The sequence below is a fragment of the Barbus barbus genome (genome assembly GCF_936440315.1).
Source record: "Barbus barbus genome assembly, chromosome: 32".
In the NCBI taxonomy this organism is placed as follows: domain Eukaryota; kingdom Metazoa; phylum Chordata; class Actinopteri; order Cypriniformes; family Cyprinidae; genus Barbus; species Barbus barbus.
Genome location: NC_136760.1, coordinates 19,829,797 through 19,855,579, shown reverse-complemented (window position 1 = coordinate 19,855,579; position 25,783 = coordinate 19,829,797). Strand labels below are relative to the sequence as shown.

At 35.2% G+C, this 25,783-nt stretch overlaps 3 protein-coding genes and 1 pseudogene across 6 annotated transcripts; 3 read left to right on the top strand and 1 right to left on the bottom strand.

The window, feature by feature from the left end:
• Positions 1 to 231: 231 nt before the first annotated feature.
• LOC306851887 (caspase-7-like) lies at positions 232 to 7,806 on the top strand. 3 transcript variants are annotated; one of them, XM_079388376.1, is made up of 7 exons: positions 232 to 370; positions 1,447 to 1,587; positions 2,958 to 3,106; positions 3,410 to 3,538; positions 4,154 to 4,329; positions 4,533 to 4,671; positions 6,097 to 7,805. In XM_079388376.1, the coding sequence occupies exons 2-7, from the start codon at positions 1,466 to 1,468 to the stop codon at positions 6,321 to 6,323; spliced, it is 942 nt and encodes a 313-aa protein (XP_079244502.1). In that variant the 5' UTR covers positions 232 to 370; positions 1,447 to 1,465; the 3' UTR covers positions 6,324 to 7,805. The 3 variants fall into 3 exon arrangements, with proteins under 3 accessions (XP_079244502.1, XP_079244501.1, XP_079244500.1); XM_079388375.1 differs by having other exon boundaries at positions 249 to 370; positions 1,465 to 1,587; positions 6,097 to 7,806; XM_079388374.1 differs by having other exon boundaries at positions 257 to 370; positions 1,397 to 1,587; positions 6,097 to 7,806.
• Positions 7,807 to 8,048: 242 nt separating this feature from the next.
• LOC306852727 (putative E3 ubiquitin-protein ligase TRIML1) lies at positions 8,049 to 10,575 on the bottom strand (annotated as a pseudogene). Its single transcript has 6 exons — positions 10,555 to 10,575; positions 10,362 to 10,457; positions 10,019 to 10,252; positions 9,272 to 9,291; positions 8,804 to 8,946; positions 8,049 to 8,627 (listed from the first exon to the last, which is right to left on the bottom strand). The product of its transcript is annotated as a putative E3 ubiquitin-protein ligase TRIML1 (transcript).
• A 3,007-nt stretch (positions 10,576 to 13,582) lies between these two features.
• Positions 13,583 to 16,527, top strand: LOC306852201 (pleckstrin homology domain-containing family S member 1-like). Its single transcript, XM_079388884.1, has 9 exons — positions 13,583 to 13,619; positions 14,078 to 14,127; positions 14,193 to 14,302; positions 14,388 to 14,503; positions 14,684 to 14,818; positions 15,027 to 15,102; positions 15,221 to 15,280; positions 15,741 to 15,834; positions 16,077 to 16,527. The coding sequence occupies exons 2-9, from the start codon at positions 14,121 to 14,123 to the stop codon at positions 16,079 to 16,081; spliced, it is 603 nt and encodes a 200-aa protein (XP_079245010.1). The 5' UTR covers positions 13,583 to 13,619; positions 14,078 to 14,120; the 3' UTR covers positions 16,082 to 16,527.
• An 864-nt stretch (positions 16,528 to 17,391) lies between these two features.
• Positions 17,392 to 24,338, top strand: LOC306852234 (pleckstrin homology domain-containing family S member 1-like). The gene is made up of 13 exons (XM_079388943.1): positions 17,392 to 17,496; positions 17,819 to 17,864; positions 17,980 to 18,080; positions 18,184 to 18,287; positions 18,370 to 18,522; positions 21,301 to 21,373; positions 21,687 to 21,860; positions 21,961 to 22,049; positions 22,176 to 22,232; positions 22,908 to 22,979; positions 23,162 to 23,254; positions 23,378 to 23,510; positions 23,597 to 24,338. Exons 2-13 carry the CDS (start codon positions 17,840 to 17,842, stop codon positions 23,660 to 23,662), a joined length of 1,140 nt encoding a protein of 379 aa, XP_079245069.1. The 5' UTR covers positions 17,392 to 17,496; positions 17,819 to 17,839; the 3' UTR covers positions 23,663 to 24,338.
• The last annotated feature ends 1,445 nt before the right edge of the window (positions 24,339 to 25,783 follow it).

The following is a 25,783-nucleotide window of genomic DNA, read 5'->3' as shown; positions in this document are numbered from 1 at the left end:
AAGCCATTCTTCTTCTTCGTCTTAGTAGTAGTAGTAGTAGTAGTAATAGTAGTATGTGAAATCAAATAGCCTACATTTAAATAATACAGATGTATATATAAATAGTGTTATTTCTGACTAATATCACGTTTCATTCTATTCTATTCTATTCTATTCTATTCTATTCTATTCTATTCTATTCTATTCTAGTGTTTGATTAATAAACAGGAAGTTCGCGCAGTAGTTTTCAACACATTTAAATCGACTCTGTTTCTTTAAATACATGAGAGCTCCGGCTGGAGGAAATAGAAGATAAAGAGTTTCATTTTCTCCGTCTGGTAACCTTGGACTTGAAAGAACAGAACAAAACAGAGGCTTATCCCACAGAAATGTAAGTTTCGAGAGTAAACGTATAGTAATGTTGTGAAAACATCTAACATTGCTGAACTGAATCATCTTTGTTTGGCTACTGATTATAAATAACAAACCTTGCTCGAAGCGTTCACGAAATCAATATATTTAGCTACTACTGCAAACTCTAGGTTGGTAAACTAATTTTATCCTATTATTCAAATGTGCTAATTAAGAAAAACATTTAGTACCTTACGAAAATCAACCATGGTTTTATTATAGTAAAGGTGTAATAACCACGCTGCCATTTGTATTCAGTTTTACTACAAATAACATGGTTAAATTACGGTTAGTGTAGCAAAACCATGTTTAATTTGTGGTTACCATGATTTAACTACTGAAACCATGTTTTTGGTTTTATTTGTAGTAAAACCATGATTCATTTTTGAAAAGGGAACCCATTTACACTTCCTCCAAAAACACTTCAGCTGTATGTAAATACCTTAAAATATACTAGCATCTCATTAGCAATTGCTAATGTAATTGTGTATTTACACAACTGGGGTAAGCGGTCAATCTCTCTTTCCTGCTGTGCACTTCATGTCATAAACTGTAGCTTTTCTTCATTAGCTCTAACAGCTTTTCTATCTACATAAATACAGAAATTGTATTTCTCCCCAAGCCATAAGAAAACAAAGTAATTAAATAAACATCCAGCAACATTACAAAGTGAAAGTAAAAGTTAGTTTACAGAGGTACTTTATGCAGATATGAGTAATAACAGTCTGCTGTTTTAAAGGAAATATATGAAATTTACCTCGGAAATAATTACACAGTTATTTTCACTTCCGTAAAATCATAGTGTGGCCATATGGGTTTTCCTACAAACAGTTTAAGAACTTTACTTTCATTTGAATTCCTTATTTTGATGCCAGTAAGAGACATTACCACAGCTTGTGTTTTGGCAGAAACTACATGACAATAGTAAATGTCAGTAAGGAGAGGATGGGGTAACATGTCAAGATAATTATAAGTTAGAAAACAGATTTTATTTCACCCTGTCAAGAATGTCCAGTATGGTTGCTCGGCTTTGTTGGCCTTGCTGAACGGCAACAGCGTTAATTCTTGCTCCAGAATGGATAAAGAAACCCTCACCCCTGAGAGTGAAGAGACGATGGAGGACCAAGAGAACTATGGAGAAGGCGACACAGTAGATGCCAAACCTGACCGCAAAGGGAGATTTATGCTTTTTGGCAGGTGAGACTATTTCTAACTTAATGCATCTATTTATCTATCGGTCTATCCATTCATTCATGATATCAACCACAACTATTGACATAACCTGTTATTCAGTTGAGAATTTGTATTTTTTGTGACAGTAATTCAGTGAATTATTTAGTAGTTTAGTTAATTATTTATAATTTACAGTAGTAAAGTACAGCTTCAGATGTTAAATTCCATGTCATACACTAGGTGGCGCCACAGTCCTCTTTGTAAATGACAAGGCCAACAAACTGTAATGCTTGCATCATATGTAGGTTATTTGAATGTGTTTTGAGATGTCCAGAATAACTTTTCAGATCTTTTAAGTATGAATCCACCTGTATATTTAGAATTATACTAGTTTCTCTACAATAATAAAAAAAAAAACTTTTGTAAAGATATTGTACATTTGGTGATATTGCATTATTTGGCACTTTTAAGTGTACTTGCTCTGTAACAGGCCTAATATGTAAGTATGATAGTGTGTTTGTCAGTAGAGGTGTGCTCTTGTCCTGCGTGACCCTGGATGAGGGTTTTGAATAGGCCTTTGGAAAGCTCTGGGGGGTGGCGTGTGTGCTGACTCAGGTAGCGTGCGCCGCCCCAGCCCAGCGGAGCCACCACTCTGCTCTTTATAGAGTATAGCGCATGCCAGGACCCTAGCACACACAACACCACACCACAAGGAAAAAAAATTCACCCAAAAGAGCCTAAAATCTGGGAAAGATTCAGCAGATCTAGAGGGAAGAGCAACTCGTTTCAATGCAGAGTGGCGTGGCATTTAATGAAGAGCCCAGGTAGGAGAGCACTCTGATGGGATAGGAGGTAGTAGGGGGTATTTGGGGGGGTTGCTGCCCCACATCACATGGGACACCTGTGATTCGCTCCACTGTTCATGTGTGTGAGAGTGTATAGGCAGGAACCCATTGTTGTGGTTGGGTAACGTGATGACTAGGCTCTTCTGGAATACTGGTACATGTTGTACATCCATGTGGCCTACTAATCTGGACGGCTCCTTTGGAAATTTCACAATGGGGATATGAGACGTCTGTGAGAATTTTCCTTCAGGCTTGTGGAATATTATGTTTGGGACACCGTGAAGTTTTAGAGCAACTAATATTATGATTGATTAGGGGATTTAATTGTCTTCATGATGCCGGATATCCCAGTTAGCTGCCATTTTCGATTCTCTGACTGGCATGGGTTGTATTTTATTTGAGGTTTGATTGTTCTTGTACTTACAGATGAGTTTATTTATTATTTTGTCTCTTAGAACACACTATGTTCTTTGAAATATATATTAGGTGATGTACATGATGGATGAAGGACTCTAATAGATTGGTTGACTGTTTGTCTCTGTCTCTCAGTAAGAAGAAGGATGGCAAGTTGCAGGAAAAAGAGCAATCTTCTGAAAGCCATTACAGGATTGTTTCACCAGCATTCCAGTATAAGATGAGCCACCAGCGCGTTGGCAAGTGCATCATCATCAACAACAAGAACTTTGAAGAAAAGACAGGTGAGTCTTCCTCTCTTATGATCTTTATCCAGGATAAAACCAGATTTGCTCATCTATATAAAGATGTAAAAGTAAAAATCAACAACAAAACATATAAAAATGCATTAGTATTCCAAATTGAAGGATCAGAAAAGATATTTAGAACAAAATTAAACCTTTATATCTGTGGCTTACCATAGTTTCACTAATGTGACTGTTGTTAAAAGTTTTATGAAAAATAGAACTTGAATGTTGAGTCATTTAAAGTTACTAGGTTGATGCAATGTTAGACTAATGCTGCTTACTTTATGATCTGTGTTTAAGGGATGAATGTACGCAATGGCACAGATCGTGATGCTGGAGAGCTGTTCAAGTGCTTTAAAACCTTGGGCTTTGATGTTTTTGTCTACAACGACCAGACCTGCAGGAACATGGAGCGGCTACTTAAAGAAGGTGAGTGGCCAAAATATGTATCTGTACCCCAGATCATCAAAATGCCGCATCCGTTTGTAAATTAGGCTTACATAACTCTGCTGGGAAATTTATTGAAACATATGAAATGAAACCCTGAGTGTCATATATCAGTAAGTGCCAGAAAACAAATGTGTCACGGAACTTTTGTGGAATGTGGTTGGGCTGCCTGATTGCTGGAAGATTGCATCATAACATGTTGTTTTGAATGTCGTTCTGTTCTAAAAATGAGTTAACTCCCTAGATGTCCATTGACTATATAGGCATCTGCTTTTTAACGCAATATAACAACTTTGCAGTCTATTTAAGACTCGACTTTTTGCAGTGTAAAGCCTTTTTAATTAAGTTTTTTTTTTGGTCTGGGATATTAAGTAGTTCATCTTAGAACAAGATTTTTTGTTGATTTGTTTATTTTTTTTGTCAAATGTATATATTTTCAGTCTCTCTGCTGCCCTCTACTGTTAGTGGCCCAAATTACTTGTGTGATATTAAAAGTGTTTGCAAACCCAGTTTATCCACACTAAGATAACTAAAATTGGAAGTGTAAAAAAAGTTTTCTTTTCCGTCTCTCACATATTTTGTCTGTGCGTGTTTCAGTCTCAGAAGAGGACCACAGCGACAGCTCCTGCTTCGCCTGCATCTTGCTGAGCCACGGCGATGAGGGCATGATTTACGGCACGGACGGAGCAATGCCCATCAAGAGCATGACCTCGTTCTTCAAAGGAGATGTGTGCAAGAGCCTCGTGGGCAAGCCCAAGCTCTTTTTCATCCAGGTAAGAGGAGCAGGTCCACAGGAGGATTTTGGGAGGAGAGAGGAGGATGAGGAAGAAGTGATGGAGGAGAAAATGGAGCACCTACATACAACGGTGTCTATTGTTTTAATGCTATTTCAGTCGCACCATACCCGGAGTTACCCTACCTTTTTTGAAGTGTACTTTAAGTGGATATTGACATGGTTGTGCGTTTTTACTGGCAGGCTTGTCGGGGTTCAGAGTTTGATGATGGTGTACAAACAGACTCAGGGCCACCCAATGACACAATAGAGACAGATGCCAATTCAAGACACAAAATTCCGGTAGAGGCAGACTTCCTGTTTGCCTATTCAACTGTGCCAGGTATTTTCTAACTCTTAATTACAGAATGTGGAATGCAGGAAATTTAGTCTCAAAGAGTCCCACAGAAAACACATCTTTTCTTGTGTGTATTTTAGTAAACATACTCCATACATTCCTTTATAGTCCAATTCATGAGTACATGACTCAAGTTCTTTTTAACAAGTTTTTTTTTAAGTGAGTCAAAAATATAGCTTGACCAGTTTAGTCTCATTCATGAACAGATGACTTTTATGATTCATTCAAAGAATCACAATGTATATATTACTTAATACATTACAGTTCAAAAGTTTAGGGTTATTAAGCTTTTCTTTTTTAAAGAAATGAATATTTCTATTCAAAAAGAACAGTAAAGTATTGAAGCGTATTTTTGCCACAGACTTTCCTTTTTTTTCTCTTTCTTATCTCTGCGAGTTTATATCTTACAATTCGAAAAATTCTGAGATTACATTTCACAATTCCGTCTTTTCCTCTGAATTCTGAGTTTATATCTCACAGTTCTGTTTTTTTCCCCAGCATGGGATGAATCCTTCTACACACTGCACGATTTTAGCAATCCTATAAGAGCAAATCATACTGTGTGACATGGATCTAATAAACTTGGGTACTACATGTATGCAGACTGTATGATAATGACCCCTAGTGACTCGTAGGCTACGATGCAAGTCACTATTGAAGAATAAAACATGATTAGCATGATGAAGCAGTTTGCCAGTTGTATTGTTTATGTTTGCTGAAAAAAGAGGATCTGTGAAAGAGGAAGTTAAAAGAGATTGAGGTAAACAGTTTTAAGTTTTAGCACCATGTCACATTGATTAACATGACATTTTTAACATGTAGCATTTTTATTGGCTGGTCAGTAAACATAGGTCGTAGCATCAAACGCACTGCGATGATCATGCTGAATTTCTGACACTGTCAGAAAATGAGCGCAGGCTATCTTTGTAATATCGTGACAACGGCCATCTTCGAACCTCTCTCACTGTACAACATAGGACCACCGTTTCCGAAGAAATCGCCATGATTGTTTCACTATGCCAATCTTTCATCTGGGACGGCCGAAAATCGTGCCGTGTGTAGAAGGCTTAAAACAATAAAAAAAATAATTGCCGTTTTACCCCCCAGTTCAGACTTTTTTTGTGTAAATTTTGAATTTATATTGTTATATTGTTGCCCTATTGTTAATTTTTTTAATTAATATTTTTATAATGTACTCACTAGGGGAAAGAGAATGTATATCATATGCAAGCAAAATGAACATTAAAACTGAAATTCCCAGAAGAATCAGATTTGAATCGATTTAAATCAAATCAAGGGGTTGTGAATCAGAAAACCTGTTTAGATATGCAGCCCTGAGTTGAATATTGTGATATCATGTGACACACAGTTGTACAGTAATGAAACATCCTTACACATTTGTCCTCACAGGTTACTACTCGTGGAGGAATCCGGGCCGAGGCTCCTGGTTTGTCCAGGCCCTCTGTAACGTTCTTGATGAGTTTGGCAAACAACTTGAGATCATGCAGATCCTCACACGGGTCAACTACATGGTGGCCACCAACTTCGAGTCCTGGTCAGAGGACCCCCGTTTTAGCGAGAAGAAACAGATACCTTGTGTGGTGTCCATGTTGACTAAAGAGCTCTACTTCAACTGATCTCAGCAGACCATCTTCACATGCTGTGCTCCGCACGCACATTTTCTTGCCAAGGACTTTATAGTAGCACTTTTTTCACTTTTAATTTGTTATCTTTTAACAGTAAATATCAACCAAATTGTTAACCTTTTTGTCATTGATCCGCCATAAGGAGGGAAACCTCAGTCTAATACTTGAGCAGAATATTTTTACATAAATGTAAGCAGCATTTTTAAGCGGTGCACATTTCAGGATGGCAGGCAGGAAAGACTGGTGTACAAAGACTGACCTCTGACTGACTGAACGACTGACTTCACTCGACCAATGTCGACCACAACATTCAGGGATGATCCCAGCTGGAAGTTTGTGTGTGAAAGCAATTTTTTTTTACGATATGCTGGGCATATAGACACCGAAATGGTCTTCCTTTGTGCAACTTCCTGTTCAAATCCACTACTTTTTGAGTGAATGTTCTACTTCAACTTTCTCTGAGTATTCCAGGGAATAGTAATGTCACATATTATTTAATTTTTGTCCACTGGCAGTGTCAAATATCCATGTTGCTTTGCCAACTTTGAAAGTTTTCTGCCACTTTTACTTCACTAGATAAAACCCTTTATTTATCCTAATAAAAAATATTTGTAAAAAAAAACAAAGTGCATGGAAAAGACATCTAATACCACACAAAACCTTTGCTGTTGTTCTGTTTTTATAGTACTAGCAACTCAAGCATTAATTCTAAGCAAATAAATGCCTATTTGTAGCATTTTAGTTTGGTTTGGTTTGGTTATTCCAGAATGCTCTTCAGAGGAGGTCAAAGAAAGGGCATGAATGGAAATAGAGCGGCAAATAGTGAAGTAATGCTGACACCCACACGGTTTTAAAAGCTTTTCATTCATGCCTCAGTGGTTAGTTTGTATTCACTTAAAAACTGAAATCAGATCAGCATTCATTCTGTGTATTTTTGTCTGATGTTTTGTACCAAATCTGTCAATAATCTACAGAGGCAGCTATTGGTTTACTGGTGACCATTTTAACCATTTATCACCCATCTGACCAAATGTGCTGTTTCAAACTTGATGGAAGGTTCTGATGTTTTCAGAGCTTGTTGTCTTTGGTTTTGTCCAACAGTTTTTCATTTCCTTTTTGGTTATTTCTGTATTTATCATTCTCATTGTTAATCCAGATCACACACTGAATCTGCCAGCCTGTGCACCATCTGACCACCACAAATTTAAAGGCCCTCTTTTCTTTATGCATGAAGTGCTCCAACTATACTGTAGGAAGTGCTAGCTCCACTTGTTTTGAAATGGAAAAATATTTATATTTTAAATTTTATAATAATTTTTTTTAAATTTAAATGCTTTATGGTGATAATAGGAATGTTTACATTATGTCAACATTACATTGTATAAAGTGGGGTAGATTTTTGTTTAAATTAATTTAATTTAAATGAATGCCGTTGTAAGCCTTATTTTATTGTATTAAAAGACTTTGAAATCTGTCATTTTTTTATTAATATTTCAAAGTAGTTACACACTACTGTTCAGAAGTTTTAATGTTTTTGAAAACATAGAATTTTAAATAACTGTTTTATATTTAAAAATGTAATTCATCCCTGTGATGGCAAAACTTTAAGCAGCCATTATTCCAGTTATCAATGTCACATGATCCTACAGAAATCATTCTGATATGCTGATTTGATGCTCAAGAATTTCTTATTACCCCAACCCTCATTGGTTTCCATCACAAGATGTGGCCAGATTTTGAGGCATCGCAAATAAGCAGTGGTTTCCTGTTGGTCTCCTGGTTGTCGTGACCAGGACAGACAACCTGGTAAAGTGAGTCTGTGAATTTTCCTGCACAAAAACTGTACAGGGGTGTCATGGTGTCAGCCCCCAAGAAACAAACCAAACCTCCTTCTGAGCTGGAGAAGATGCCAATGCGCTGAAAAGTTCTCCCACCTACATGGGTGAGCTCATGGGGAATACCATTGTGCCAGGCTGTGTAGTTGCCATTGAAATATTCAATGCACCAGGACGTTGGGCCCCGGCCCAACCAGCAGTCCTCTTCTCGGCCCTTCCTAGGGATGTTGGGATATGTGAGTCCTAGTTCCCAGTATGTCTTACCAGTAACCTGCACCTCCCAGTAGTTGCGAACATCCGTGAAGCCCTTCCTGCTAATCACATTCAGGGTGGTGTCAAATCGAGAGGGGTTTTCAGAAACCTCCTGCCAGGTATCGGTGTAAGTGACTTGAGTCGCCCTCAGGGGAAATAATAAGCTTTGGGTGAGCAGAGTCATGATCCAGAACAACTTCTTGGGTGTCTGAGAAATGAAAAGTGCCAAAGGCATCGTAAAATTAGAAACTATATTTAGAAACAAATTCCTTATGAGAGATATGAGGAAAAGACAGCATGTGTTAGGAAATTTTTGAACGTGCTTAGGCTGTACATACTAAAAGCTCTAGAGTAATTTCCACGTAGAAATGTGTAGACCCTCACAGCTTTGGAAGAGTTTCTTGGTGACAGGAACCTGAGAGCATATGAACAGCAGCAGGTTGATGGTTAAGCCGAGCAGCTGTTCATTCTTAAAATCATCCTTCTGTATTAACTCTGGATCTGTCTTCTTCAGAGTCTCTATTATCCTATAAACAAGGAAAAATACAGTATGTGAAGAAAAATGCTAATGCTGCACAAGCAGGAAGGACTGTTGTGCGGAAGCTTCAGCTCGCATGCTTGATTAAATGCTTGGCGCAGTTCACTGAACTATTTTTCCCGTCTCTCCAAATGAAAACATGCATTGTCATAACACGTAAACAACTTAAATGAAAAAAAAAAAAAAAAAAAAACACAACACAGGGTAAAATGTTCCAGAAACTTTGGAGCTTTACATACTTCAAATTTCTGTTCGCACCATACATTTCCGTCATGGACCAGAAACCAAATTCCCAAAACTGCAACACTACTTACCTTTCCTCCATCTCCGACATCTGTGAGTAAAAGAAATGGAGAAATCATGGTTGAAAAAAGTGAGCTATTTGTAGAACATTTCCATACTGCAAATACAATTTCATAAAATTGTGCAGCTGTGTTAAATTTTCTATGCAAGGAATTTTAAAACTGAGGTATGCAAAGAAAATGGAAATAAATAATTTTACAAAATTACTTTTAAGGCTAATATAGTTAACATGCTTAAGGGAATAAATATATTTAACTTTTCTCTTCACTTTACATTTTTATAAAATTTATATTGTTATTCTGCTTTGTAACAGTATGAAAAAATATACAAAGTTTTGTTGGGGGGGGGGGGTCAGTTCATCCTTTGCGTCAATACAATGACAACACTAAAAGCTAATTATTTAACTATATATTCAATATCATACTTAATATTTAATTAAACCATATAAATGGGTTTTACATCCGAAAATTATTTACAGTACACTGCCATCCAAAAGTTTGGGGTCTCTCTGTGCTCACCAAGGCTGCATTGTAAGTGTTCACTGTCACTTTTGGTCAATTTAATGCATGATTGCTGAATAAAAGTATTCATTTATTTTTAAAAACAAAACAAAACAAGACAAAAAAGCTCTAAACTTTTGGTTTGGTGCTCTTGAAGACAAAATGGTTCAAACCTTCAAGCATTCTATTACTACCTCAGCTATACAGTATTAGCATCTGAAAACGACTACAGGACGCTGTTCTGGTCTAAAAATGCACCTTCTCTTGAACCTGATATTGATCTTTCTCCATCTGTGCAGACAGTTCAGTGAGCTGCTGATCGATTTCTTGTGTGAGGTGGTAGCACTTCTCAATACTGTCCTCAACAGTTCTCTCCATGGCTTCTGTCTCAATATCCAACTGGCTCAGTGTAATTCTCAGATCCTCATCCAAAACCCTCTTCATGTCATCATATTTTTTCTTAATCTTTTCTTTTTGAGCTGCAGCCTTGCTCTGTGGAATAATAAAGCACACTTAATCAGATACATCAGAGTCAACTGCCATATTTTAAGAATCGCATTTATTGTATTTTCAGACATTAATGCCAGTTTCACCAGCTTACATTGAAGTCAGTTTGTTTTGATGCCAGCTTCTTCATTCGGAAAGCCAGAATGTCTCTTTGTCTCTTCAGGTGCTCCTGATGTTTTGTTGGGGTGTCCTTGAGTGCGATATTTCAAAGGTCAAAATCAAGTCAAAAATACCTTTATCTGTCGCAAATGTCCATTATAACAAATAGAAATTCACTGAATCGTTACCTGAGTTTGTGTCTTCTTCATGGACTCAACTCTAGTACCAATTCTTCACTTAATTTGATTGGTTTGGTTTTCTTCTCTTGTTCTTCCAGTCTTATTCTCCACTAGCAAATGACTAGCCTAAGCCCAAACTTTGAGCTATATACTGTACGGTTAAGATGTCAAGGATGGAGGGGTGACAGTCCATCTGTTGTTCCTGTGCCCTGGGAAGTATTCGAGTTGTACAACTAGGGTTCTGTAAATCTGGCTGAAGGACTGAAGGTGCTGTACTGGGCCTGCTGTGGTCAGAGTACATTGTGCCCAAAAAAGAGAGAGGAAGCAGCACTTGAAGCCAAAGAAAGCCTCTATTTATATCACACTCTCACATGGAAGACTTTTAAAAGCTTTGTGTTGCAACACCTAATATTTAGATTTTTAAATCAAAGTGACCAGTTGAATGTTTGAGGAAACATTTGACAGGGTTTTCATATAGACCTGTTTGCATGTGCCGCAACTGGGATGAATTCCAAATAGTTCAGAAACACTTATGGAGCAGGTAGCACCAATTATAGGCTTTAGCCATGACCCTGTTAGCCCTTGTAATGACTGATACAAATTCTATGAATGGCGTGCGAGTGGGAATGCTTGGATTGAGGCCTGTGCCAAACCGCCTGCAGCTGCCGCCTGTCTTTCTATAGCCCTACCCAACTATCCCAACACATCACGGGCAATTTCCCATCACAATGCCACTGAGCAACAATTATTCAGCCTCGAGCCATTTGATGAGCAGGCGTGCGTAGGAACTCACGCAAGCCAGTGATGTCTCGTTGATTGATACAGTGCATTTTAGACATGGCTGAAATTGGGGCAGAGGTTTTCACACAAGCAGGTGGAAGGTTACCGCCTAGTTTCTTTGAAGCCGACTTGGGGAATGTAGCAGATTTGGTTTTCATTCTTGCATACATAATGCAAATGAAACTGACACTTCTGTTCATAGATGTGTGAAACTGTTTATAAACTGACATCTTGATTATAACATGCATGTCATGCTGTCATTAAGCTAAAACCTTACAATGACTTTACTATTTTTTTTACATGTGTGAACACTTGCAGAAAACTTGCAGAAAGTGAAGAACACACATGCGAAATGTGCAAATGCAAACACCTCTATGGTGTGTTTTGAACATTTTAGACAAGCATATTTGCTTTTTTTTCCATCTGCTATATGTCTCGCATTTTCAAAGGCAAAAACTTTTCTCACAATTCGCAGATTTCTGGTGTGCATGTGAATGCAAATTGAGGAAATATATATAAAAAAATATTTTCGATGGGATATTTCTCTCTCTCTCTCTCTCTCGCTCTCTTTTTTATGTTAAACCAAATCAGAATATGTCATTTTTTACTTTTTAGTTTTCTTCAATCCAAGTCCAAGGACTTGTACTTTTATATGGAGTAATTTGGAAAGTGTATATCTTCAATAAGACTTTATTTCAGTTCAATATTTATTAACATGTTTATTTCCCCAAAAAGTGAAATCCACCTCTATCCACCTTATTTTTCAATGCAGAAGTAAGCAGTTTTCTGTGAACGTGCAAGACTTCTGGTTCATTCATTAATAACCAGAAGAATAACAATGTGCAGTAAACTGTAAAACTGTTTGGGTCTCACTTTATATTAGGTGGCCTTAACTACTATGTACTTCCATTTAAATTAATCATTTGATACAATGCACTTATTGTGTACATACATGCTTTTACATTGTACTTATCTTTTCAAAAATACCATTATGTAGTTACATCTGTAATTCATTTCTGTAATTACATTTATAATTAAACTGTTGACCCATCCTTTACACCTTAACCCCCCCTTAAACCTACCCATACCACCAAACCTGTCCCTAACCTTACCCGTATCCCACCTCAATAGCAGCAAAAGTGTTTTGAAATACAATATGAACACAATAAGTACATTGTACTTATTTTTTGATGCAAGTACATGGTAGTTAAGGCCACCTAATATAAAGTGTGACCACTGTTTGTACTACAAACCAGCGTGTTCATAATTAAAATAATGCATTGCCATAACATGTGACCCTGGACCACAAAACCAGTCTCAAGTGTCAATTTTTTGAAATTGTGATTTATACATCACCTGAAAGCTGAATAAATAAGCTTTTCCGACAATATTTGGCCGAGATACAACTATTTGAAAATCTGGAATCCGAGGGTGCAAAAAAAATCTAAATATTGCAAAAATCGCCTTTAAAGTTGTCCAAATGAAGTCCTTAGCAATGCATATTACTAAACAAAACTGAAGTTTCAATAAATTTGTGGTAGGAAATTTACAAAATATCTTCATGGAACATGATCTTTACTTAATAGCCTAATGATTTTTGGCATAAAAGAAAAATCGATAATTTTGACCCATATAATGTATTTTTGGCTATTGCTACAAATATACCCGTGCTACTTAAGACTGGTTTTGTGGTCCAGAGTCACATATGGTAAGACACAGCAATTTGCAATATCAAGCAGCAAAACAAGCTGTTTTGTACAGCTAAAAATAGCTGGAAGCGTAAAAACACCAGAAGCCAGCATAAAATTTACAAATGGCCACGCCAACTCTTACGGGAAAAATAAGGTGGACAGCTCTATCAAAACATTGCACTGTTTGTTTGAGATTCCCGACCAGCTCCACACATCAGCTTTGGCTCAACCAATGGGGTGAATTCAGGGCGTGGCTTTCTGTTTTTATAACCAATGGCAGATGGGAGGAGTTCAGTTCAGTGGTGGCAGAAATGATTTTACGTTCAATGTCAGACTACTGTATAAGTCTGGAACTATGTGTAACAATGCATGTTGTATTACAGAGATAATATAGTCTCAAATTATTATTATTTGAATAGTGAGTACACAAAGTAGGTTTAAACTTAAGTACTTCTTGACAGGTTTTTCTTGCTCAAGTACATATGTCTCAAATCACCGCCTTCCTTGTGACATCACATCTAAGGTTTTTCACCTATGGTGTAAACTTCCTCATAAATTTTAACCACATTTTGTGTTCTTACAGACAGGGAGCATCTATATCAGGTACAGAAACCATATTTTTCAGTCAGAAAAATAATATTACAATTATACTTTTTTAATTAAAACAGCATACTTTATTTGTATAATTTTAAATGCTGTATCAGAAAGGTAAAATTAAAGAAATTGTGTGGCCAAATTTACATTATGTATGACAGCGTCAATGATAGCAAGTTACATCTTAAGTCACCATTTAGTATATATTTATTAATATACCATTTAAGCAAATATTTCAAACACAACTAGGTTAGTTGTCAATGTGAGGAACTGTTTTATTTTGCTTACAATACTATCTATTATTAAATGAACAGACAAGTATATTTCTGATGAATGCAAATTCTTTACTAATGTGATCATACTAATGTGCACCCAGTGTAATTGTACCATTTAAGAACACCTTGATTTTCAAGACGTTGGAACTTCATTCATTATGCTGAAGTAACCACAGCTTATTCTGTTCTCAGGCTCACACTGACAGCATCCCATTACTCACCACTACTGAAAAAAATGGCAGGTGTGTTCTTTTAAAGCTCTTTGATCTGTATTAATACAACTAACATGTTGCTTTGTTTTAAACAGATTTCATCTCTGCAGATAAAAATTATGTATTTTACATACATGGAGCCGAGGAACAAATGTGTTCTGGATACCTTTACAAATCTCCCCCGGGAAATCAGTTCAAGTCTCAGGTATGTGTCTCTGGAAGAGAAGAACACTTGGTGAGAATCACTTTGCTAATTTGTCTCATTCTGTATTTGTTTCCCTAATTTCCAGAAATCATGGAAAAGGAGGTTTTTTGTTCTTCTAAAGTACAGAGACAATATATGCCAACTTAAGTACTACAAAAATGAAGAGAAGAACAAACCACTGGGAGACATTGATTTGTCTAAGTATGTCCAATATTTGCACTCTGCACTGTTTATAAGTAATTGGACTTCCTGTCTGTCAACTGCCCAACAACCTCCTACAGTACCTTATCAACAGATTCAGCATCATAGTTTGTCTTGCACAATTTGTATTGCAGAGTGAGACTACAGAAGAAATCATTTGTTTTTCTGTCTGTCCTTTAGGGTCACATACATGTTCTTGTACCCGGAGATGCATGCAATGTGGAAATGGATTCATAACAATTTCAGATGTTCTTCTTCGTGTGTAATGTTTATTAGAGTACCAGAGAGAGACTACTTCCTTATAGGAGAAAACAGGTTTGTCCTGAATGTTTTTGCTTTCTTTACAGCAGTGATTTATTGTTCTTTATAAACTGAGTGGAGGTGTTTTATAAATATGCATATAAAAAATTAATTAGAAATGAATTACAGAAATGTATTACATTTTGTAATTTCAAGTAAAATCAAGTCAAGATATGACTTCAGAATATTTAAATAGTCTGTGTAATATAACATATTTGTGCAGTTGGGAGATGGACAAATGGTTCACTGCTTTATTTGACATCTTAAACAATCGTCCACACAGACTGTTGGATCCCAAGGTAATGTTTTGACATTTCTGACATGAAACTGTCTCTCATGAATTTTGTACACGTGTGTGCATGGCTTACAAAATATTTCTTAAAGCTGAATCACCTGTATTAAACATTTGTCAAACAGACATTTGGGTCAAAGAGACACATCAGTGAATCTCCGCAATCAGAAAATGACAATAAGCAGGTATGTTTGCACATGGAACGGGCTGCTAAAAGTAGGTCTGGTTGCCAGCTGGTGTTACATCTTTATTCTATTTATTGCCCAATGCAAAGTTTCCCAACTATTGTTGAGAATCTTTTTTTTTTTTTTTTTTTAATCATCTGAGGAGACTGACAGTTTAGTCCCAATTAAATGTGATTTAAAACAATAATCAGCTCTTATAAATGCTCCATTAAACATTTTTGCAACCCATACTGATCATATCAAACATACTAAAACAATCTGCCTGTTGTCTGGAGAGAGAGAAAAAAACATGTTTGCTAATTTTAGAAACATTGCTTGTTGTTTTTGTTATGGTTAACATTTGTTGTCAAAAATAAATCCCTTTGACATATTCTGGCTATATTTGGATTTCATTTGTAGCTGTGCATTAATGTAATAAGACAAGAATATAATATCATCATCAATATTGTGCCAATAACAGAAAACTGAGTGGGGTCAAGCCAAATATGTTACACATGAGCTGCCATCATCTGTGATCCATGACCCCATCTATGTTTCTCAGATAAAACTGAAGAGTAATAAGGTAGATATACCTTAGAGATACTTGCAACCAACACAAGAGGAAGTACACTGTAAATATTCCAGTTGTCCCTTAAATTAATATTGAGTGACTTAAAATTTCAAGTTGACTAAACTAAAAATTTTAAATCAGCGGGGGTAACAAATTATTTTAAGTTGAAACAACAATTTTTTTTTTACAGTGTACAAACTTATACACAATTTACTAATATTTTCACTCTCTTTTTGCTCATGGGAGACTAAACTAACAACAGACATAAATCATGCAGATGACGACACAGATGACCTTTCAGAATGAATAACAACTCAGGCTTCATCCTCAACTCCAGCTACTACTGTCACAACAGACCAACAGCCTGGAAACAAGGCTGAATGTATTTGTTTTGTTTTGTTGTTTTATTTTTAAAGTCCAAGTGATATGTTTAAATAATTTCCAAATATATGTAAAATGATTCTTTATATGCTAATCATACATTTTAGTGTCACTGATTTAAGCACTAATGCAAAGCACTAATGTGTAGAGTCCCTAAAACTAACCGAAATCTTATATATCTTTATATCATAAAATGACTGTTTTAATTTTTTCTTTATTCCACAAACAAATTAAGTACATTCCTTTCTTTGTGTATTTTATATAGTATGTAGCATTTTGATTATAAAGGTTTCTTATGATTAAAAACTTTGCTTTCAATTTGTATTCCAATTTGTCCTCAAAATAAGTTCTTCTATAAAATGTTTCTGTATCTGTGCATTCGGAACAAAGTACAGATTAGATCAATCAGTGCTTGGTCGGAAGTTTGCATTTATTTTTAGGCCAGGAAAACATTCACACCCATTATGTACACTGTCACAATGGTTTTAGCAGAGAGTTTATCACACTGTTCACAACACCTAAATAACACTATTTAGCAGGGAAGTTCAATATTACATGCTCAGGAACCCTAACCCAGACTCCTACTAAAAATCTAGATTTCTTTTTATGTTTTACTTTCATTAAAAGCATTATCTTATTATTGCACATATACCTATAATAAATGTTAGATCATTAGTTAATGTTCATTCAAATTCCCTTGGAGATAAATAAATGCCATCAGTGATAAAATCACATAATCACACACAACCCCAACTCAACCTGCCAAGAGCATATTACAAACCATCAAGGGTGGAGAAAAGACAATTATCATTAGAGTATTAACTGAAATCCATCAGTCAGAATTTCCCCCTATAATCCCCAGCAGCACAGAGAGAAAGAATTATGTTTTGGCACGGTCACCTCTTGCATTCCTAGGGGACCAAGAGCTTCTAACTGCATAAATAACTAGAATCCAATAAATGGTAAAGTGCAAGCTTGTGTATAAGACTATATGAGTGTATATGTTTACATATTTCAGTCTCAGCTTACTGTATGTGCTTCAGTCACATTTCTTTTTGTAGTACAATGTTTTTCACAATACCATATTGCCATGAACACGTTTGTCTGGTAAGTTCCACAAACAAATGACAAAGTAAAAGGGGAGGATTCCTACACCTATGCTCATATATAACCAGAAACTCCTTTTACCAGCATAACACTCTGGAAGAGACAAAGGAGCTTTAGTTTCACATGTTGTGAGAACTGAATAACTTTTAAGAGGACACTAATTTTACGGTGACACAAGGTAAGGCAATAATACTATAGAATATTGCTACTGATATGATGATCCTGCTTGTAAAAAGGAATAATGCTGATATTCTCCGAATTGGAATGAGAGTTTAAAACATTGATAAAGACATCATGCAATGTTATTATGTAACATATTATTATATATTTTAAATATGGTGGAGGGTTCATTTCCATTGCATTTTAATTAGTCTTGTGCTGACATTGCATTTTTATATATATATATATATATATATATATATATATATATATATATATATATATATATATAAATAACTGTTGTTTATCAGAACTGAAATAACATTTCACATCTATTTTAGCATTAAAGCAACAACATCAGGATGTCCAACAACAAAAGGAAATCAGGTAAGTCTAAAAATCTCTTGAGAAGAATGGAATAAACACAGGATACACTTTATAAACTTAAATTAAACCGAGTGGCATCAATGTGTTTAATGTTGTTTTAATAATGCTTCTGCAGCAGCAACTTCAATATTTTACGGTGAACCAGCGACGGTGGAGGTATTGTACACTGGATACCTGATCAAGTCCCCCCCTCAAACAGCCCTGACTAAAAACACTGTACGTCTCATATTGCAGTTCAACCTGAAATCAAAATATCTGCTCTCTGTCAAAGACAATTCCTCTGTTTGTGAAACTTAGTAGTTTTATATATCTGTTACAGAAATCATGGAAGCGTCGATACTTTGTGCTCTCCAAAACGGGCGAGGATGCCTACCAGCTGACATACGATGCAAACAACGAAAGAAAAGAGATAGACCTTTCTAAGTATGGAAAAGATTGTATTTTGTATATAAATGTATATAAAAGTATTTTCACACTATAATGAGGGTGTCTTTCTGTTTTAAAGGATCAGCCTGCTGTTTATTGGACCCGAGGCACATCAGAAGTGGGACTGGATCCAAAAAAACTTCAAATGTCCTCCATCCTCTGTGCTCTTCTTGAAGGTGGAAGACGTCACACCAAAACACTCAAGAGACTATTTCCTCATTGGAGAAAACAGGTTTGCCACAATAATTTTGACCAGACTTCTCATTTCCTTTTCCCAACATAGCTCCATAAAAGTCAGCATGATGCAGGCAAAACAAACAAACAAACAGTAATAATATTTAAAGCCTCCATGAAATCAATATGAAAGTTTTTTTGGCTTTTAGTACATGTCTATTAGTTCTGAAGCCATCTATATTTCAGTAGAGTATCATGTAGTAAATATAGAAATTTAACTTGAACTTTTTCGGCATGACTAAGCATTTAGTATATTTCCAAAGCATATATAATATTAAAATATTAAAACAGCAATACAGAAAATAAATGTGACGTGATACCAAGGCCGTAACCAGGGTTTGAAAATTAGTGAGGTCCGAAGTAAGGTGTTAAGAATTGTGCTATAATAACACCCACAAATGTACTACATATAGCCTAAACTTCAAAATAGACAGACATGTAGATGATTGTGAAATATTTTTTATTCAATATAATGTTTTACATGTTACAAACTATTTACAGGCTATTTGCTATAGTGTTTCTCTGTGTGTGTGTGTGTGCGCGTGTTTGTGTGTGTGTGTGTCTTTCAATTTAGGCTTTTTTTTAAGAAATACATCTAATGTATTTTGCCGGAACCTTTTTGCCATTCTACACTCTCTCTGTTCTGTCTGTTTTGGAGGATAAACATTGTTAAATTAGACCTTCTTTATTGCATCACAATGGGCTATGTAACAATACTGATTACTGTAATAGATTTCCATAATAAACATTGCTATATGGATAAGTAATAATAACTTTGGCTGTGCTCTAATGCAGTGGTTGTCAACTGGTTAGGCCATTGAACCCACATTTTACCATGGACATTAAGCTGCGACCCTTTTTTTTTTGGAAATTGACATACATATATATATATATATATATATATATATATATATATATATATATATATATATATATATACATACATATATATATATATATATATATATATATATATATATATATATATATATATATATATATATATATGCCGTCTGAAAATTTCTTCTAGAATGATAATTTTTATCAAGCTCGTATATTTAAGTTCAGTAATTTCACTTAAATGACAATTAAAATGACCTATTAATTGTCATTTAAGTGAAATTACTGAACTTAAATATACGAGCTTGATAAAAATGACCATTCTAGAAGAAATTTTCAGATGGCACTTAGAGGCTTTTGCATATATATATATATATATATATATATATATATATACACACACACACACTGTATATAAGAAAATGCACATACTGATGAGAATGAGGTATAAGGTAACAGGTAAAGGTAAGGTAGCAATTCCAAAACAGTTTTTGTTAATAAGTTGGTATGTGATGAGACCACAGTCATTTAGAAATACATTACAAAAAAACACAGTGAAAATAAAGTGGCATTTTGAGGGTTAAGGTCTGTTACCATGGTAAATTTGCAGTGTAATTGAAGAGTTCGCGCAACCAGCACAGTATGACTGACAGGACTGGAAAGTTTTTTTTTTTTTTTAGGTGAGGGAATTTTTATTTTATAACAAGTTATAAAAATAACGTTAGAATAATGACACCGACATAAAACTTGACAACATCTCATTTGACCGTAGATACTGAATGAGGAAAAAGCGTTTTTCTCAGGTAACGTTAGGCCTACTGATAGAAGAGTCAACCGCTTTCACGCACGTCTTTCAAAATAATAGTCTAGCGTCAGAAAAAACAGAATTACGTTTGTTGTTTCTTTGACTGCACACTCCGCGACCCACTCAAAACGTTTTTGCGACCCACCAGTTGAGAAACACTGCTTTAATTAATGTTTTTTGATGACTTAAGGTTAACTAAAGAGCATGAGACGTCTGCTGGCCAGTAACGTTAACGTTATTTGGCATAGTAAGTTAGCCTATTTCATTCTGTAACAAACAGATTTGTATTATGCTATTGTTTTTGATAGTGTTATACATTTCTTTTAGATATTAACGATGATCACTGCGTTTGTCTTACCGATTGTGGTATCTTCCTGTCAGCAATTAAGTTACAGATTGTCTATAAGCTTTTTTTATGAATGTACAATGTTGCCAGATATTGCTACGAAAAACAAGCAATTACAAAAAGAAAGAAAAAGATATCCGAAATAAGTTCAAAGCTTGTGTTTTGTAAATAAGAATATATCACTAACACTAACGTTGAACTTTCCACTTTATAAACGTCCCAAAGTGTCACAATAAATTGGAAAAACGAGTCAAAAACACGTATAATAGGTGGATCTGGCAACAAACGGAGACTGCACCCGCGCTCTCACTCAACGCGCTCTCAAGCGCCGTTCACTGCGCTAGCTTCTCGCAGCAACATGAATTGCAAACACTCATGTGATATGAGGTGGTTTAAACGGCTAAATAATCATTCAGAGAGCTTGAGATTTTATTTTTGAATATAAAAAAATGACCGAGGTCCGGACCTCGGTGACCTCATAGCTGGCTACGGCCGTGCGTGATACATCAGATCAAATTAACGTTTGTGGTTCATCTCATCACATTTATTTAGAAATTAATTTCAAATATTCACTGAGCTGCAAATGAAATCAAATATTCAATTAAAATTCTGATTTCATTTTTTCTTTGACTTTCATTTTTTGAGTCTTTAAGCAGCAGCTTAATAATTCTGCTTTTAAAGTTAGTTATATATCAAGAAAATATAATTATAGAAATCTTCTAATTTAAACTTTTAATTTTCATTTTAAAACAAGTGATGCAGTTTTTTTTTTCTGGTGTTTTCAGTGATGATGTGGATGGTTGGTTTAATGCCTTAGTCAAGGTAATGAAGACCCAGAAATCACGATATGACCTTCAGGTAAACATTAAAATATCTCTCTTCACATGTATGCTTATATAAGGTTTGGACACACCTACTGTTTATATATATATATATATATATATATATATATATATATATATATATATATATATATATATTACCATTTCCTGAATAATGAATAACAAAAGGAAATATTGCAATGCAGTGATAAAAATGGCTAAAAATATATATTATTATTATTTTATCTTTTTTTTTGTTTTGTGTAGAAATTTACATGTTGACTATTTATATTTATCTACAACTTATTACAAGCATTTAGGCATGCTCACATGCTTTACTTTTCCCACAGGACAACAGGTTTAGATCAGCATCTGAACCTTTAAAGAGGTCAGAAGCAAAGGTTGAGGATAAGCCTGATGACAGATGGTCAGCACCTGCATTAATGCTAACTTACCCATCACTGTACAGCCATTATGACTATCCTCGCAACCTCAGCGAACCTCCAATACCAGTAGCGCTCAAGGTTTTACACAATTACACACACACAGTTTCTTCAATATACAACATTGTGTGATAAATGCTCTTCCTATTGAACAAATGAAACTCAGACCTCTATCTGGCAGAATCCAGTTACTGAGGATGAAGATGAGAAGGGCGAGATGAAGGATGAATCTGCAGAGGACAGCAGTGAATACATGCCCATGGCGTCATTGTATGTGTTTGAGAGCTTTTTCCCCTTAACTGGCCTAGTGGAATGTAAAATGTAATCTGTTAGTAAAATACAATTTTTTAAGAGACATTTTAATTGATTTATTTTCCTGTCGTCTTCTCTGATTAGGCAAAGAGGTTTGAAAGAAGACCTACAGGAGGAGGAAAATGCATGCATGCAGAAAAAGTAATTTTGAATTCCTGATTCATTGTTATGTACCTCTATTGTGTCAGTGGTGTGAGATACGATAAACTGTTGCCGTTTGACACAATGTAATGTGTTTACTAAGTTCATTCCCCTCTGTCCCTCAGATGCTACAGATAGATTTGATTCTTTGTTTATTTAAAGAATACAAAATAATTCTTACTTTGGAGTTGCTGAACAGGTCTGGTCACGGATGAATGTTATGATTAAAGCAAACGTCTGTCATGGTTTTAACACCTTCAAATCATCTCTGACAAGAAAAATTCACCTCTATTGTTCCTCTGCAAGATTCTGAGGGAAATCCAGTCATTTCAATAGAATTTTCATGAGTTCCCCACCCAGATTTGTCTCATGTTCAAGCAAATGTACTGCACTAACCAACAGAAAACTGCTTGGTTTGAAAATGACTTCTGTGTAAGCAGTAATTCATCCATTGCTACATTATTGACAATGGACCTTTTTAGTAAAATTTTTGCCAAAAAAAGTGACATTTTGCTAAAATATCACTAATGTAACCATACCTATAGCAAGCATCATTCAGAGGTTTTCTAAGGTGGTTTTAGCCTTATTCAACACTAAAATTATCTTGATTATTAATGCCTTTTGTTTATAAAATATATAGTAGAGTTAATCTTATTTTTTTGTTGTCTTTTTCAGCACTTCCATTAATGGTCAAGAGTCCCTGTGCAATGGTGCAGTCAACCAGCATGAGGATGATAAAAATAAATGGTAAATTTTGACTTGAATGCATCTTTTGAAAAAGCTATAACACTGCATTTTTCTGCTGAATGCACCTGAATGACGTCATCTCTTTTTAACTTTCTTATTAGTGTTTTATGCATAAAAGAGCTATAATTAGCATGAAAAATGTGGCATCTGTTTGAATTGCATTGCATATTTCTATTCTGCAGTGAAACGCGCACACATGTTGAGAAGGAGATCTGCGTTAGTCAAAATGATCTTAAAAACAGTCTGATCTTGACACAGGAAGAAGGCAAACCATGGTATAACTCTCATTGACAAATAATTACAGATTAAAATGTATTCTATCCTGATCCAACATTAACATGAGTACAAATGAACAACTTACATTGTGTTTCTCATTGTTGTGCGTTCATCCTCTCCAGTGTCTCTGACTGTCGGAAGTTTCAGGACTCGTGTCTTTTCCATAAGGGGGATCAGATCCTGGCCTTCAATGACCTGCTTATTGACACAGTAGAAGAGATTCAGACATACGTAAGAAGACTAAGCAAGGATGAAGTAAGATAATGATTCACAGTAAAATAATAATTTTTTTCTCACTACATTCAGAGAGCTATAATTAATGCATCTGAAATTACCTGCAGGTAAAACTCACTATTCGGCGGCTCATAGGATCCCAGCCTCTGCACTCTGAACCCTGTCCATCATAATGAGGACAAGTAACAAATCTCATGTGAATTCATCAACATCAAGATATTAGAAATGTGTCTGTGGGACATTAAAGCTCATTCATTTGAGTCGAATCATTCAGGTGTTAAACAAGGTGTAAATGAAGAATGTAAGAGGCAGTCAGGTTATCTACAGTAACTTGTCCTCTTTTGACTGTACATGTAAATATTTAAAACAATGTGAAAGTTCGGTTCATTGATCTTAAAGTGTTACTACATGTGAAAGAAATTATTAACATTTAGACTGTATGTATGTACATGAAACTATGTAAGTGGTAGTGGGTTTATTAGTTCACATCTAATAGTCAAGTATTACTTTATAATAAGTATGAAGGTAAATTCACATTGAAAAATGCTAATTTAAATTTTTCACATATTTTACTTTTTCACAATCCTAACTGTATGAGGTACTTTATATACTGTGTATATACACGTTTTTTGTGATTGTGTATTTTGTTTTGCAAAGTATTTAACCAACGGCGTATTACTCCTAGTCATTATGCATTGATTCAAATGCTTCAGTCACTATTTAGACTGATGATTACTGAATAAGATGTAGCCTGCGTAATATATATGCATGCATTATGCTGTAGAAAAGCATGTATTTGTACATTGTTACAATGTAAAGTATTATTAAACTTTTGAAACTATTGAACTTACTTTTGAAATTATATCATAAATATTTTATAAATATGCATACTGTATATTTTAAATAGAATTAGATATTAATTTTACAGAAATGTATTCAATTTTGTCATTTCTTTAGCATTTGTTTCAAAAAATAGTCAAATAGTCTATGAAATAGTCTCTGAAAGATGCAATATAATATATTTGTGCAGTTAGGTGTAAACGTAATACATAATATTAATATGTAATTTAAAGAAATAGTTTAATTTAGCTCAAAGGGAATAATTTATGATTTTATAGGGATTTGAACAGAATCAGTGTTACGGCGATTCACTGAACGAGCTGTATAACAAACTCTGTACTGGATATTAAAATCCAAAATATAGTGAAAACACTATTAAACAGCACAGTAACTAGATCGGCAGATTAAGACATTAACTTGTGAGCAGAAAACACAAGATACTTCTCTTTCAATATAAATCAGATTTTATTTATATAAACCTAAGACATAAACTAATCTAACACATGAACACAAGCATTCACACATTCACACGTTGCAGAAAGAGAGAAAGTAAGGAAAGGATGAGTTTAAGAGAATGGAAATGTGAAATCCCAAGTTTACAGCAATATGTTCAATTGCATAGACCTGAACAACCATCAATCACTTATTTAACCCTCGCTTTGGGTTTCTCAATGAGGCTAAAATTTATATTAACTGCACCTGATTCAGTTAGAACCTAGAGGTGTACTTGCTTGCTTTGCCTGTGTAACGGGGTTGTGTCCTCGTTGCAGAAAGGGGTTTCCCCGAAGTGTCTGATTGGTTGAGAGTTCAGTAGTCTTTGAAGTGAGGTCTTGGGCGTTGGCTGAGGATGCGGAGTTGGTCTGGTTGAAGTTTGAAGCGAGTGCAGTCGGAGCTGGACTTTGTAGCAAACTTACATTAGAACACGAAACTCCACGGAAAGAAAAGAAACTAAAGTAAAAGAATAAAAGGATGTAACGATATAACGAGACTAAGTTGTTTTCCTTCTCATTATGGCACGTGGGCCAGAAAAGAAGAAGAGAGAGAGAGTGAGAGAGTGTAAGGCAAGGGTAAGAGAGCGCAGCAAGAGAGCGTAAAGAGAGCGCGGCAAGAGAGAGAGGAGAAGGAGGGACAAGAGTTTTAAACTCGGCTTCTGGACACATCCCCTCTGGTGTCTTGACCAATTAGATAGGCTATTATCTTAGCTAGGGGTGTTCTTTACATCATAAATCAGCTTGTTATCAGTCACATGGTCCGAATTTTACAGGCCCTTGCAAAGTATACTTTCGTCCATGATTTCTAATCACAAGACTATGATGCATTTGACAAAGAATTGATTGGAAGAAACATTTAAAGCATGAATTTTCAAACTCATACATACTAAACATGCATTTGAATCCTTCAGCTATTCAATAATGATTAAAATACATACATATGATTTGATTAAAACATGATAT

Excerpts from the sequence above, each read along its gene's own strand:
- LOC306852234 (XM_079388943.1), top strand. The coding sequence starts at position 17,840 with ATGTCCAACAACAAAAGGAAATCAG. Across the intron at positions 17,865-17,979 it reads CAACAACAAAAGGAAATCAG|CAGCAACTTCAATATTTTAC; the intron begins GTAAGTCTAAAA and ends ATGCTTCTGCAG. Across the intron at positions 23,255-23,377 it reads CAGGAAGAAGGCAAACCATG|TGTCTCTGACTGTCGGAAGT; the intron begins GTATAACTCTCA and ends CATCCTCTCCAG.
- LOC306852201 (XM_079388884.1), top strand. Across the intron at positions 15,103-15,220 it reads ACAGACTGTTGGATCCCAAG|ACATTTGGGTCAAAGAGACA; the intron begins GTAATGTTTTGA and ends TTTGTCAAACAG. Across the intron at positions 15,281-15,740 it reads CAGAAAATGACAATAAGCAG|AAAACTGAGTGGGGTCAAGC; the intron begins GTATGTTTGCAC and ends TGCCAATAACAG.
- LOC306851887 (XM_079388375.1), top strand. The coding sequence starts at position 1,466 with ATGGATAAAGAAACCCTCACCCCTGAGAGTGAAGAGACGATGGAGGAC. Across the intron at positions 1,588-2,957 it reads AGATTTATGCTTTTTGGCAG|TAAGAAGAAGGATGGCAAGT; the intron begins GTGAGACTATTT and ends TCTGTCTCTCAG. Across the intron at positions 3,107-3,409 it reads GAACTTTGAAGAAAAGACAG|GGATGAATGTACGCAATGGC; the intron begins GTGAGTCTTCCT and ends TCTGTGTTTAAG.